At 40.7% G+C, this 13,599-nt stretch overlaps 2 protein-coding genes across 6 annotated transcripts in view; one reads left to right on the plus strand and one right to left on the minus strand.

Moving 5' to 3' along the window:
- The window catches only part of CMSS1 (cms1 ribosomal small subunit homolog), a 385,325-nt gene that overhangs the window by 47,524 nt on the left and 324,202 nt on the right, over nucleotides 1-13,599 (plus strand). The gene's annotated exons all lie outside the window — the stretch shown is intronic.
- The window catches only part of FILIP1L (filamin A interacting protein 1 like), a 157,073-nt gene that overhangs the window by 41,597 nt on the left and 101,877 nt on the right, over nucleotides 1-13,599 (minus strand). Inside the window, exon 1 of one of the 3 annotated variants that reach the window (XM_039537790.1) lies at nucleotides 9,660-9,791. The exons of the other annotated variants lie outside the window; for them this stretch is intronic. Coding sequence (XP_039393724.1) covers nucleotides 9,660-9,670 — 11 coding nt within the window. The 5' untranslated portion in view covers nucleotides 9,671-9,791. Of the gene's footprint in view, nucleotides 1-9,659; nucleotides 9,792-13,599 lie in introns of those variants that run through there. 3 annotated transcript variants of the gene reach the window in all.

Genomic DNA, 13,599 nt, shown 5'->3' on the forward strand with positions numbered 1-13,599 from the left:
AAAACCCTTATAGATAACTTTCATTTCTGATCTAAAAATGAATCTTTTCATCTACACCTGGTAAGGTAAATCCATCCATTTCTTGCTAATGTGGCAATCTGAATTGATGGCAATGTGCTGTACCTGAGGTTATTAGTCAAGACCACTTTAAAGCTATCACTGGTGCAGACTGCCACCACTTAGGCCTGCTATAGAGTGTTAATTTCAGAAAATATGTTATCAATTCTCCAAAGATTGCTTTTTTGCTTCCAAGTACAATTCAAAGTGTGATGGGATCTTTGGATATCTGGGGGACAGCCTGTCTGTCTATGATCTTCACCAGCCTTTTGAGGTCAGCTGAATCATTCCTGCTAAACATCGTTAGATCTGAACAAGTTGGTTGGAAGTGTGGAAATTGCATCATATTCTGGTTCACTAGAATCTGAGTCTGTTGACCATAAGCCTTGAACATGTCAATAAGAATATTTCCTATCCCAGGCTCTTGCCTGAGGGGCTGATTGTGAGGTAGTTGCAGGTTGGTTGTTTTAAGAGTAGATTGTAGGATGGGAGTCTACAGTCAAAAGCTAAAGTTGATATTACTCAGTGAATCGTGTGTATTCTTTTAAGGACCATATTGTAAATGTGACTAAGGGCTATTAGATAGATACATTTGATAAATTTAAATAACTCCTTTAATAATACATGATGGGACAAAAATAGCCCCGTTGAAGCAACTATTCTTAATCTTTTAATTAAAGCAGGGGTTAGGGTTCTCAAATGGGGGGTCATGACCCCTTGGGGGTTGCGAGGTTATTATGTGGGGGTTGTGAGCTGTCAGCCTCCATCCCCAGCATTTATAATAGTGTTAAATTAAAAACTATTTTTTAAATATTTTTAAGCAGGGGCCGCACTCAGAGGCTTGTGGTGTAAAAGTGGTCACCAGTCAGGGGCGGCTCTAGACCCCAGCGCGCCAAGCAGGCGCTTGGGGCGGCCATTTCCCGGGGGGGTGGCATTTGGCTCCAGTTGAGCTCCCGCCGGCATGCCTGCGGCAGGTCCACCGGAGCCCGGAACGAGCGGATCTGCCGCAGGCATGACTGCGGCGGGTCCCGTCTTCCCGCGGCTCCGGTTGAGCTCCCGCAGGCATGACTGCGGCAGGTCCGCTGGTCCCGGGCTCCGGTGGACGTGCCGCAGGCATGCCGGCAGGAGCTCAACCGGAGCTGCGGGAAGAGGGGACCCGCCGCGGGACCGGGGAAGGGCGGCGCAGCGCTCCGCGCTGCTTGGGGCAGCCTACTTTCTAGAGCCGCCCCTGTCACCAGTACAGAAGTTTGAGAACTTCTGGTTGGGGATCTACTATTGACTATCAAGAGCCAAAGATCAGTTGTTTCTTGTGTATCAACATAGGGTTTTCTGTTTTCCTGTTATTTGATGTTTTACTGCATTCACATTCAAATTCTCTGCTTTAACATGAAGGCCACAGTTGGAGATCCTTTTAGTCATATACCCACTTCAAATGTGAACAGTAGTTTGTTTCCAGAATCTGCTTCTGTTGTCGAGCTGTTTAAACACAGGCAGTGGCTAACATGCTTGCTTTGGAAACCAAATGTTTCTTTCTTTCATGGGGGGGGGGGGAATTATAATTGGTAGGGTGGAAAAAAGTAGATTTACTGGGTATAGCCATGCTCACTGTGGCCAATAGTTTCTTAATGTAGTTTATAACTGGTCTATCCCTTTAAAGCCAAGAGAGAGACTTATTTTACCATAACTGCACCATAGGGGTGTGATTTTTAAAGTGCACTAACATGCTGTGAATTAGTGAGTCCATGTAGACTTTGCTGGTGCACCCTAAAGGTTCCCTAGTGCACTTCAACGTACATCTCTGTTAAAGTGCACGAGGGAGTCTACATGGATCCATTAATGCACAGCATGTTAGTGAGTTTTAGAAATCACACCCAAGCCCAAAGATAGAATCATAGAATGTCAGGGTTGGAAGGGACCTCAGGAGGTCATCTAGTCCAACTCCCTGCTCAAAGTAGGACCAGTTCCCAACTAAATCATCCCAGCCAGGGTTTTGTCAAGCCTGACCGTAAAAACCTCTAAGATAGGCTCTTGTGAAAGCAAGTGGCTGTTTTCCTTGTAAAATCTATATACTGCATACAGTTTTCATGGAACATAGGAACTGCAAAATTATTCTGGATGTTCTGTCTGATTTTTTCCTATCCCAATATCATTCCTGCCTTTGCTGCTGATCTGTAGTGTTTAGGATATATTTCCCTATTTTCAGCTGTCACTTTTATTCATTATATAATAAAACTTTTTATCATTAATTTAAAAGTGAGTTCAAATGCAGAATGTGAAAAGAAAACCTTATCTCTAGAAGTTCTTGCAGTTGATTTGTTACCAAACCTTGTTAGCCTGAGTATATCTAAGGGTCAATGACAGGACCTAAATTGGACCCTCCCTAAAACCTGCAATTTTTTAATGACTCCTCGTCAAAGTAGAAAAAATCTGTCTTCAAAAGGATGGTGGAAACAGTTTAAACCTCTAGGCTGAGGAGACCAGTCAAAGCAAGAGCAAACCCAGCCTGTCTGGGCCAGAAATTTCCAAAGTGGCCACTGATTTTAGGGTACCCACCTCAAGGAATATTGAATCTTATTTTTCAGAGACGCTGAGCACACACAGTTCCAATTAAAGTGAATAGGCATTCAGCATCTCTGAAAAACAAGCTTGAAGGTGTCTCAGTTTGGACACCAAGAAATGGAGGTATCTAAAATCAGTGGCCACTTTGGATAATGTTGCCCTTAGTGTGTTAAGATGGATGTAGTTGTGTAATGTATACTGTATTGCCTTTCTGTTCTCCTGCCATCTCCCTTTTATGAGTGAGCAAGGGATTTAAATTGGAGAGTTTTGTCACTTTTAGTCTACTGCCAACCCAGAGAGGAGCAGAAGGACAGTGAGTGCATGTGCATATTTATTCTCCAGTCACAAGAACAACTGCCTCTGATCCCCAACAAATCAAGTCTCCCTGGTTTTCTTTGTTTGGGTTTTACCGTTTACTAGATGCAATATTAAGATTGTTGCGGAGCTTGTTTTGGAGGGTCGATAATTTTCTCCCTTGTATCAGGGAGACCTGTTTAGAAAAAAAATTGAAATTTAGGAGAAAATCAGTTTGGGCCTCTCAATATTAGCGATTTCACTGTCCAGAATGCAAGTCATTGTAGTTGGGAATTTCATTTATGTTGCTGGTGACAGGCTTTATCTCCTTATGTAAATGGTGCTACTTTGCAAATCAAGAATATTTTTGTAATAGGGAGAGATCTTTTCACATAAATTAACTGAACACTTGTTTTGTTCACATGCAAAATCATTAGCAGCACTTGGAGATCCGAAGTTTTCAAAAATGTGCACCCAAGTTAGGGTGCTCAGTGGTGGATTTCAGGTGTACAGCTGTGGAGTTGGGTGTCCTGTTTAGGCGTCCATCCTTACGAATTAGGCCTACTTTATTCATGCAGCGGTTTCACAGAGATCTGAAACAAAAATGTTCCACTTGAAAGTTCTGCTAAACCTGAAAAAAAGTATTACACTGGGAGGAATATTTTAAAGTTGAAAACTAGGCTCTAAGGGGGTTACTAGGCATCCCCCCATGTAGTCTATGTGTAGCTAATTATAATACACATAGGGTTTAGGAGTTTGTTTTCCCTGATGTGATGGATGACATCAGGTGTATAGTTCCAGGTGATTTATAGGCAAGTCTGATATTGTTAAAATCTCCTTATTTCTTATAGTTTGGATATGATGACTGCATCTCATGTAAGTTTTATACCAAAATATGGACAGAGACAACTCTTTTAAAGAAACAACTAGGTTAAAAATAATTTAAATCTACTTTTTTTCTGTTTATGCAGTTTACCTTTTCTCAGGGCAGCGACAATATGCTACTGAGGGCTTTATGTGGCCTTGAGTTCGGACTATGGGGGATGTGAATTGTAGCGCACAATAGCATGCTGCACTCTAACTGTCTTGTGTGGATGCTGCTTGCATGAGCTAAAAGGTACCTAGTTTGCATTAACATTGTCCTGACTAAGTCAATGCGAACTATTGTACCTTTTAGTTTTCACCAACACAATATGCTCTGGGCAGTTGGAGCATAACAATTCAGTGTGGGCTGCAATTCGCACCGCAGTAGGCTACACTGTGGCACAGTGTAGACCTAGTCTTAGTTTAAATTGTGTTTCTAGTTTTCTCTTTTAGTTTGTCATGTACAAGCTGCAATATTTGCTTTGCAAACACTGAAGGAGAAATTCATTAATTAACAAAAAATCCAGCTGTTTACACTGAATTCTAAAGACAGTTCATTGAAATGCTAGGTTTAAGACATATCTTTATAAAATGTAAATTGTTGCCAAAGTTGCCTTGACATTGGAGGATTATGTCTATGCTGCTGTTTCTTGGCAGCTCTGTGGGAGCCTACAAAGGAAAATGCAATTGGACTTGTGTCGTCTTTGTAGAATTTTGAAATATTAAAAAAAGCCCTGAAAATTTTTTGTCCGAAAAGATTTTTTTGCTTTAAGTTTTTAAAAGTTGAAGTAGCACTTAAAGATCCCAATTTGGATTGAGACCCATTGTTCTGGGTGCTGCACAAACATAGAAATGGACATTCAGTTCTGGTCTATTCTGGCAGAGATGAACGACGTCCTTGTAGGATCAGTAAGGGTGTGCTTTATTTTTTGTTTTTAATGAAAACCCACCTAACTGTTCACAAAGGCTTCTAAAGGTCCAGAAAACCCTGATTCTGATGGTGGTAAATCAGGTTTTACTTTTCAGGACAGAAAAGTGCTGCCCTCTTAAAACCAAAATTTCCAAAGTAGTCATGTATTTTGGGTGCCCAACCTGATATACATAGGATCTAGTTTTCTGAATGGTTGAACACCCACAATTCTAATTCATGCCATTAGGAACTCAGCAACCCCGAACATTAATCTGTAAGGTGACTGTGTTCCGCTCAGATGGCTCAGTATCTGTATACTCTGTTCTGGGGAAGTCAACTGGCTGTGGGCTCTGCCTGAAGCTGAACTAAAAAGCGGCTACACATGTTGCCAGCATGTGCATGATGGGACGTGCACAGAGGGTGGCCTTTGCGGCAGTAAAGGGCACGGTGCATTGTACACCTGAATGAGCAGGATAAAAGGAATCTTTTTTTATATGTTTGTTTCTGAAATGCCCTGTAGTCAAATTGGTTTGAACATTCAGCAGTTTCTAATGAGATTCATCCACTTCATTTACTTTTTTTAAAAAAAGAATTATATTATGACATTATTTTGTCATGTATGCCTTAATTTTCCAATCACAGAATTTGATCTATTTCTACCTGTTGCTTAAAGTTTTCTCTTCCCTTATCATTTCCCTCTTCCTCCTCCTTTTCCTCTCCCACTTAAGCTGCCCTAATGTGGAGACAGCACTGAGAGAGAGTTTGACTTTGGATTGTTTGCAAATTCGAGGTTACTCATCGCTACAAATAACACTTTAAAGACTTTTTCTCCTGAGTCTATGAACGCTTGAGAGAGACAGTTCTAAAGGCCTGATCCTGCACCATTGGTCAGTCAATGAGAGTTTTATTATTGACTTCAATAGGAGCAATCTGGACCCTGAAAACTCAAACAACACTGGCTCTTGTCTCAGGCCTGGTCTACACTGTGTGTGTGTGTGTGGGGGGGGGGAAGGGGGAATCGATCTAAGTTACACAACTTCAGCTATGTGAATAATGTAACTGAAGTCAATGTACTTAGATCTACTTACCAGGTGTCTTCACTGTGGTAAGTCGACTGCTGATGCTCCCCCGTCAACTCCGCCTGCACCTCTTGCTCCGGTGCAGTACCGAAGTCGACAGGAGAGTGCTCGGTGGTCGATTTATCGCATCTTCAGTAGATGCGATAAATCAACCCCTGCTGGATCGATCGCTCTGGAGGTAAGTGTAGACATGCCCTCATTAAGAGAAAACAGTGTTAGACTTCAAACTAAGGGCCTAACCCTGAAAGGTGCTGAGTGCCTCAGCTCCCATTGACTTAATTTACCTAAAAGGGCGTTAGATTTATAATTTTTTGGCAGTACCTTATACCCACCTGGAGATGAATACTAAATGGTTTTTGAAGAGTCAGTGGTTGAACTGACCAGCCTATCAGCTGCGTCAAACTAGCTCAGAGGTGTTTCAGAAGTTCCACTCAGTAAGAGACAGACAGACATAAACAATTCAAAATAGTTCACATTAGCAGTAATGTATAGTTATGTTCTTACCAGTGAGATGAAAGGTGAAAAGCATTAGACTGAACTCTTAGTCAGAACTTAAAAACTTTACTTAATGGTCTTAAAGGTTTTAACTACGTTTACAGTATAAAATATTTAGGATACTATCTTACAGATACCAGTTTTTAATTGTAAATGCATCAGTATTATTTAGTTACGACCACACCAAGGAGTTGACAGAAGTTGCTTGCAGAACAGTTCCAACAGAATGTACACCATTAGTAATCTTTCACTTTCCCATCTCTAAGTATGTTTGGCACAGATCTTTATTAAAAAAGGCATGAACCTTTTGAGAATTTGTACATAATGGGAATTTCAGTTGGGAGTGAAATTAAGAATGGCTTTTTGGATCTTTTTGAAGAATCCGTCCCAGCATTATATAAATCATACAAAAGTGCCGGTAATTAGCAGATTCATGCAGTGTCCTGATTTATCTAGAATTGATTGAGGAGGCAGGAGATTTAAAGTACTGTTATTTAGAGATGGAAAACTAGTTACATATTATTTATTTTGTTGCGGGAGAGGAAATAGGGGCATCATGCAGTTTTTCTTAGAAATTATATTTCATACAACTAATGGGCTAGTCTTAGTTATCATGGACTATTACCTTTTCACACTGAGTGTTGTAATGTTTTCTACCATAATACTACGTTTAAATAAAGAGCTATACGTTTGAAGACTGTTAATCAAATGTCCTCAATACATTCCTCAGGCAATTAATCAAAATAACAAGTATTATTGATTTTGGAAAGTGGGAAAAAAAGATAAAGACGACATTTCTGACTTCATCATAATGAGATCTTTCCCTAAAATAGGCTGTACCCAATTTAAATACATTTGTATTAAATTAAAAGTCAGTACAGGTAGGGAGAAATAATACACACTAGCAATAAATGATAAAATGGGGGAAGGAGCAAAGCAAAGAGCTGTAGATGTATAAATTCAGAGGGCCAACTTCTTCAGTCAAGTTTTTCCAGATTTATGCCAGTGTAAATGAGAACAGAATTGGCTTAAGAAAGTGCAAAATAAAGTGTTTCCCCTTAAAATTAAAAAAAAAAAAACTGACTACAGGGAACACAGGTGTTAAGGCATTGATTGATGCTATGATTTGAACCAGGCTTACTGCAGTTTATAGTACAGATGGTTCTGTGGGTATTGTTGAAACAGTAATTCATGGTTTCTGTTTCCCTCCTTCTCTATTAGATTCAAAAGAGCTGAATAGTCTAAGGGTGGAATTTTTCCATTTCCAGTTACAGCCTTTATCAAATAAACAGTTTTCTATTGCATATGAAATATTTCCATATAACTGAGTTGTCTATGGTTGTTTCCTTGTCAAATTGTGAACTCTCTTGTTCTTTGACTAAACGAGCAGTTTCTGAGACTCTGTTACTGGACTCTGCGTTAAGCAGTCTGGTTTATTTTTTTACTTCAGTGAATATTTCTCCTTTGTACATTTGGTAATTACATTGTTTAACTTTCTAAATCATGCATTAATTAAATCTGTTGGACATAATGATTAGGGAACACCGTTACCTCTGTGTTTTCTTAAACGATCATTTGGCGGAGGGATGGGGGGCAGAGGATAGAAGGCCACAGGTATAGCGAAAAAGTTGTAGGGATTACGACAGTGGAATCCAAACTTTTATTTAAAAAAATTAAACTTCCAATTATTGTGGTTGCTAGGATTCTTTTCACTCTGCAAATCAATATAGCATTTTCTTGTCAGCTGTGCAGCCAGCCAGACTGAAAGCATCAACCAAGGTGTGAATGCTGCCTGTTCATTATAATAGGGATTATCTTGAAAGCAAGGATGAGAGAGATTATTACTTAAATGCCAATGCTAATAATACAGGAGTACCAAATTTACCATTGAAATTAAATTTCAGTTTATAAATTAAGTTGTTGGAGCTATCTGGAAAATGCCTACTGAGCCAATTTTTTGCCTAAAAGCAGAACATTTTATAATGAAAATATTAAGACAATGTTTTACTTTTCCAGTCAGCCCTAGTTCTTAGTCTATTGTGGGAAAAAAATCTTCTTAAAAAAAATTCATAACAGTAAATTTTGTAGTTCGTCTTTAAAGCCACATATAGGTGACAGTGCATCAGTGGTCACGAATGCAATAGTTTTCATTCTTCCATGTATACTGCCAAACTAGAATATTGCAGGTTCTTTAACATTTCATAAAATAAAAGCAAACCTCTGCCAACGGTTTATACAGATTCCTTTTGATCTTGTGGACAGTAAATAATAGTGCTTTTTTGGTTTGTTTGTTTTTTTTGTTTACTTGGTGGGTTAATGTATAGGATGTGTTAGTCTGACTTTATATGTTTTAGAACTTAATTTGCGTATGTAATTTATTGACTGTAGAATAACGAAAATGTGATGTACACTTGGGACTTGATCCTGCAAATCTTTGTGCTTGAGTCTGTGCTTGTCTGCATAGTTCAGTTGCCTGCACTTGGATTATGCCTATGCGTAAGGATTACTCCTGTGAGTAACAGTTTACAGGTTTGGGTGTATAGTCATATAAGAGAATGGAGTGTTTCTGCAGGATGCAGACATAAAACACAATATCATATTAGAGTCTGATTTTGCAACATTCTGAGCACCTCCTAAAAAGTGCTGAGTACTCTCAGCTACTGGAAGTTTAGGACCTTGCAGAATCAGCCCTAGAAGGTAATGAATTACCTCTAATTTTTAAAGCATCATCACTTGCTATATGGCCAATAATTAAAATTCTTGAAACTAAGATCTGACAGTTCTTTCCTCTTTCTATTTGACATTTGCACACAAGACGCAGGAGTGCCTAGGACTTGAATAGTTTGTATAAATTAAATTAGTTTTATGGTTTTAAACAATGTGTAACCTTATTACAAAGTTGTGCTCCCAGCAATATTTCAAAACTCTGAGTACAATTTAAATGCCTCTTTGTAAACTACAATAAAAGATGTTCAAAAGTACAAATAAATTCTAGCATGCATGTGTGTACACATGTCTTCTAATATATCACATACACATATAAACACACCATATAAAGAGAAATGCAGTAGCTCTATTTAATGTATTACAATACAGTTGGATTCTTTCCACAGTCTTAAATGCAGTCATTATTCTGTCCGGCCCATTTGGAAAGTGTTCGTAATTCATAGCTCTCCCACTACCCCTTTAACATTAAAGAAATGCCTCATCTGCAGGATTTTTTAATTTTTTTTTAAAAGAAGAAAAGTTTAGAAATTGTTTCAATAGTTATGCTAGCTTTGAGCAACAGGACACATCTTCTGAATCCAGTGTTTTTGGAAATAATTATTGATGCTGATGATTTTTTAACCAGAAATGGCCATTGGTTGCTAAAAGAAGCTTTCCTCCCACTTCTCTCTTACCTTTTATGCATGGACTGTAGAATTCCCTGGTTTAGCTATTGCTCTATGGTGTTGGGATTTCAGTTCTCCTAAGCATCAGAGATGTGAGCATTCCGGCAGTTACACCAAACAATGAGAGATAGACTCCTTGCATGCCCCAAGCCTATGGAGCATTACGTCATTGCATTGCCATATAAGGAACTCCGTGTTGTGCAGACTCGTCGTGTCTGACTAGTGTACTTTAGTGATAGCCAGAACTTAGAAAGCTTATTAATGTATTCTGGCTCCAGCTGACGCTCAGAACTGTGTGAAATATTTCATTTGTCTACCCAGGTCATGGCCAAAAAGAATGTGCGGAAGGCATGGGTAACGGCAGTTCCTCTTTATTATTGATAATAAAGTCATGGAAAGTCGTTAGCTGATTATTTTATAATGTTTTCCTCTTCGTTTCTTAGCCCAGCATTAGAAAAAACATGGGCATCTGATTTAATAAAGTTGCCTGGAAGGGGTTTCTTTTTTTTGTTTTTAAGATGACAAAAAATGTGAGTTTAGCTGAACCCCTCTGAGAGTGATATGAGCTTCAAGCCTTCTCTTTTTTACTTTCTGTAAAGAGTCAGGGTCCTCAGAGGATAGTATTTTATTTCCTGATGATGTAACTACAAAACAATTCTTCAAGTGATGATGGGAATGCCAGATGAAATCCTATTTTATTTTCTTCAATGTTTTTCTTACAAAACCCTTTTTTCCTTTTCACATGTTTGTGTTTCAGCTAAGGCAATTAGGAGTTTGACCAACTATTTTTAGTGAGAAGGTTTTAAAAGAAACAAATCATTTCATTAAGGGACTGAGGAGACAAACAGGAAGATATAACCGTAAGACTTAAAATATCTCTCTGATTTCCTCTTCTGCAGCCCCACCACCACCCCCTAAAAACATTGGGGGACTATCTGCAATATGTAGGGGATTTGCTTGTTGAAGCCCCATTTAGGGTTAATGGGAGTTAACTGAATAAACCCCTACATATTGATATGAGAATTAGTCCATTAAGTACTTTCTAAACTTATGTTCTGCTCTGCTAAATGGATTATGGATGCATCTGCTTCATTTGCACCCCTTGAAATTTTAGTCTTCAGATGAGTTGGTGTGTGTGTTTACTTGAATCTGCTAAAAAGCTCATAATAAAACATTTTTTATTTAAATGCGAATAAGAAGGCCAATGTGATGGACAGTACTTGTGTTTAGATAGGGATGTTGTTTCCAGGTGCTAGAACAAATAAATACCAAAAATACGTATTTTATGGAAAAGACAGTGTAAGTATAATAAACACATGGGATCAAACTTCTGTCCCTTAAAAGATGTTCATGCTTTACTCAGAAATTTCAGTGGATCTCTTTGTACCACTACTGCAGTGGAACTTATTCCAAATTCTGTCGTGTGTGTGTGGATGTGGGTATGTATGGGTGTAATGGGTGTATACATACATGTGTGTGTGTGTGTGTATTGCATGAGAAGGGATCAGATCTGTACATCTTTCAAACCTAGTTGGCATTATAAATGCCCATATATAAATTCCTCCCGACCTGTATCTGGGAGACTGATATGCCTTATTATGAGAGAGACAAGGTGAGTGAGGTAATATCTTGTATTTTGTTGGTGAGAGAGACAAGTGTTCGAGCATTGTTATGGTTTGCTAATCCTATGGACAGAACAACATAATTTATTTAGCACTATGTGTAGATAACTGTCCATTGGCTGAAATTGTTGTTCGGATCCTTTAGCTAACACATGTTTGACCAGGAAATAATATTTTACACTTGTACAAGTACCTTTCATCGGAGTGCTTTACAAATGTTAATTAACCATCACAATACCACATTGAGGTGCTGTAACTCACTTCACTTTCCACTGAAAAGCCACCTCCTTAGTGTGGGTCTCGGCATCTGTTTAACAGAGCATAGCAGCACTACATAACATTTTAAGATAGGAAATGTAAGCATTTCTTTCCCTCGTCCTTCTCCATTCCGTTTTCTTCCATGTCACACTCTCCATGCTTCATGCCTGCTCTCCATTGATTCATCCTATCTCCATGTTAAGTTTACCTAGGTTCCAAGTGCCCTTCCACATAATATGGTCTGTTAGAATTGTGTGTGCAAAACTTTGAGGAGTAGAACGGTCCCAGCATCCCTATAAAACAAAAGGACCATCCTTCCCAATCTGGCTCTGTTTTGATGCTGCTACAGGAACACCCTGCTGTTAAGGAACAAAGCCCAGATAGTGCTCATTATAAGCTTGTGACATTCTCCTGTCTGTGTGTGTTGGGGGGTGGGGGGGAGAGGGAGTGATGCAAATCCCCCTGTTTATAAATCCGTGTTTACAGCAGGGATGGCCAAAGTATGACCTCGTAGTGTTCCTAATTAATCCTGCTCTGCAATAAAAATGTTCACCTCTGTAGCCTGTTGCAAAGCAGCTTTGCCACAGTGCATCTGCCAAGTATGTAATTACCTGTTTCCACTTGCTTGTTCTATAATGTCACAGTTTAATAACGGCGGGGATGGACGACTATTCCAAGTACTAAGTTGAAATACACCTCTACCCCGATAGAACGCGACCTGATATAACATGAATTCGGATATAACGCGGTAAAGCGGCGGGAAGCCCCGGGCCCTTTAAAGCGCCACCCGAGCCCTGGTGCTTTACCGCGTTAAGTCCAAATTTGTGTGGAGCCCCGGGCCCTTTAAATCACTGCCTGAGCCCGGCTGCCGGAGCTCGGGCAGTGATTTAAAGGTCCAGAGGCTGTGGCTGCTGCGGGGAGTCCCAGGCCTTTTAAATCCCCACCCGAGCCCCGCTGCTGGAGCTCTGGCAGTGATTTAAAGGGACCAGGGCTCCCTGCAGCGGCTGGAGCACTGGGCCCTTTAAATCACTGCCGGGGAAGCCGGTCCAGTCTGGCACGGCGTACCGGCCCGAACCCGATATAATGTGGTCTCACCTATAAGGCGGTGAGATTTTTTGGCTCCCAAGGACCGTGTTATATCGGGGTAGAGGTGTAGGGAAGAATTTTGTGTCAGGAAATATGTTATAAGTATTTCAACCCACTGATTAAAAAAATTAGTCTCAGTGTAATAGGTTGCCCAAGAGCCTTCCTTGGTGCTTGTTACACCTCTAGCCCAGAGTCTTTGGATGAAATCCTGCCCTTATTGAATTCAGTGGCAAAATTCCCTTTGACTTCGATAGAGCCAGGAATTCACCCTCTGTCAGGATATGTCTACACTGCAGCGTGGGTTGACTGACCTCACGTGCTAAAAACAGTAGCATGGACATTGCAGCATGAGTGGGAACACAGGCTACCCACGCTCGTACTGACCCCGGGGGTGAAGTGGGTTTGAACTTGTTGGTTAGCCCATGCTGTAATATTCACACTGCTATTTTTAGTGCAGTAGCGTGAGCAGAGCTAGTGCTTGTCTGCCTACCTGGGCTGGGAGTCACAATCTCAGCTACAATGTAGCCCTACCCTCAATGACAACTGTGCACCTTGTACAGGTCAGTACTCGTTTGTTTACCCCAATCAATCAGTGATTCCGTTTTGTCATTATACTGATTTGCAGTGTTTCTGTCATAACGAATGCACATACCCAGGGCCGGCTCCAGACCCCAGCGCGCCAAGCGCCTGCTTGGGGCGGCGTGTCGCGGGAGGGCGGCAGGTGGCTCCGGTGGACCTCCCGCAGACGTGCCTGCGGAGCATCTGCTGGTCCCGGGGCTTTGGTGGAGCATCCGCAGGCACGCCTGCGGGAGGTCCACTGGAGCCACAGGACCGGTGACCGCCAGAGCGCCCCCCGCGGCGTGCCGCCCTGCTTGGGGCAGCACAATTCCTAGAGCCGCCCCTGCACATACCTAACATTGTACGCTGCCCATGAGCCTTCAGTTTTGTAGCTCAGAGTGGCTTAAACCCAAACTGTGGCCACT

This window comes from Mauremys reevesii, linkage group 1, assembly GCF_016161935.1.
Source record: "Mauremys reevesii isolate NIE-2019 linkage group 1, ASM1616193v1, whole genome shotgun sequence".
Classification (NCBI taxonomy): Eukaryota; Metazoa; Chordata; order Testudines; family Geoemydidae; genus Mauremys; species Mauremys reevesii.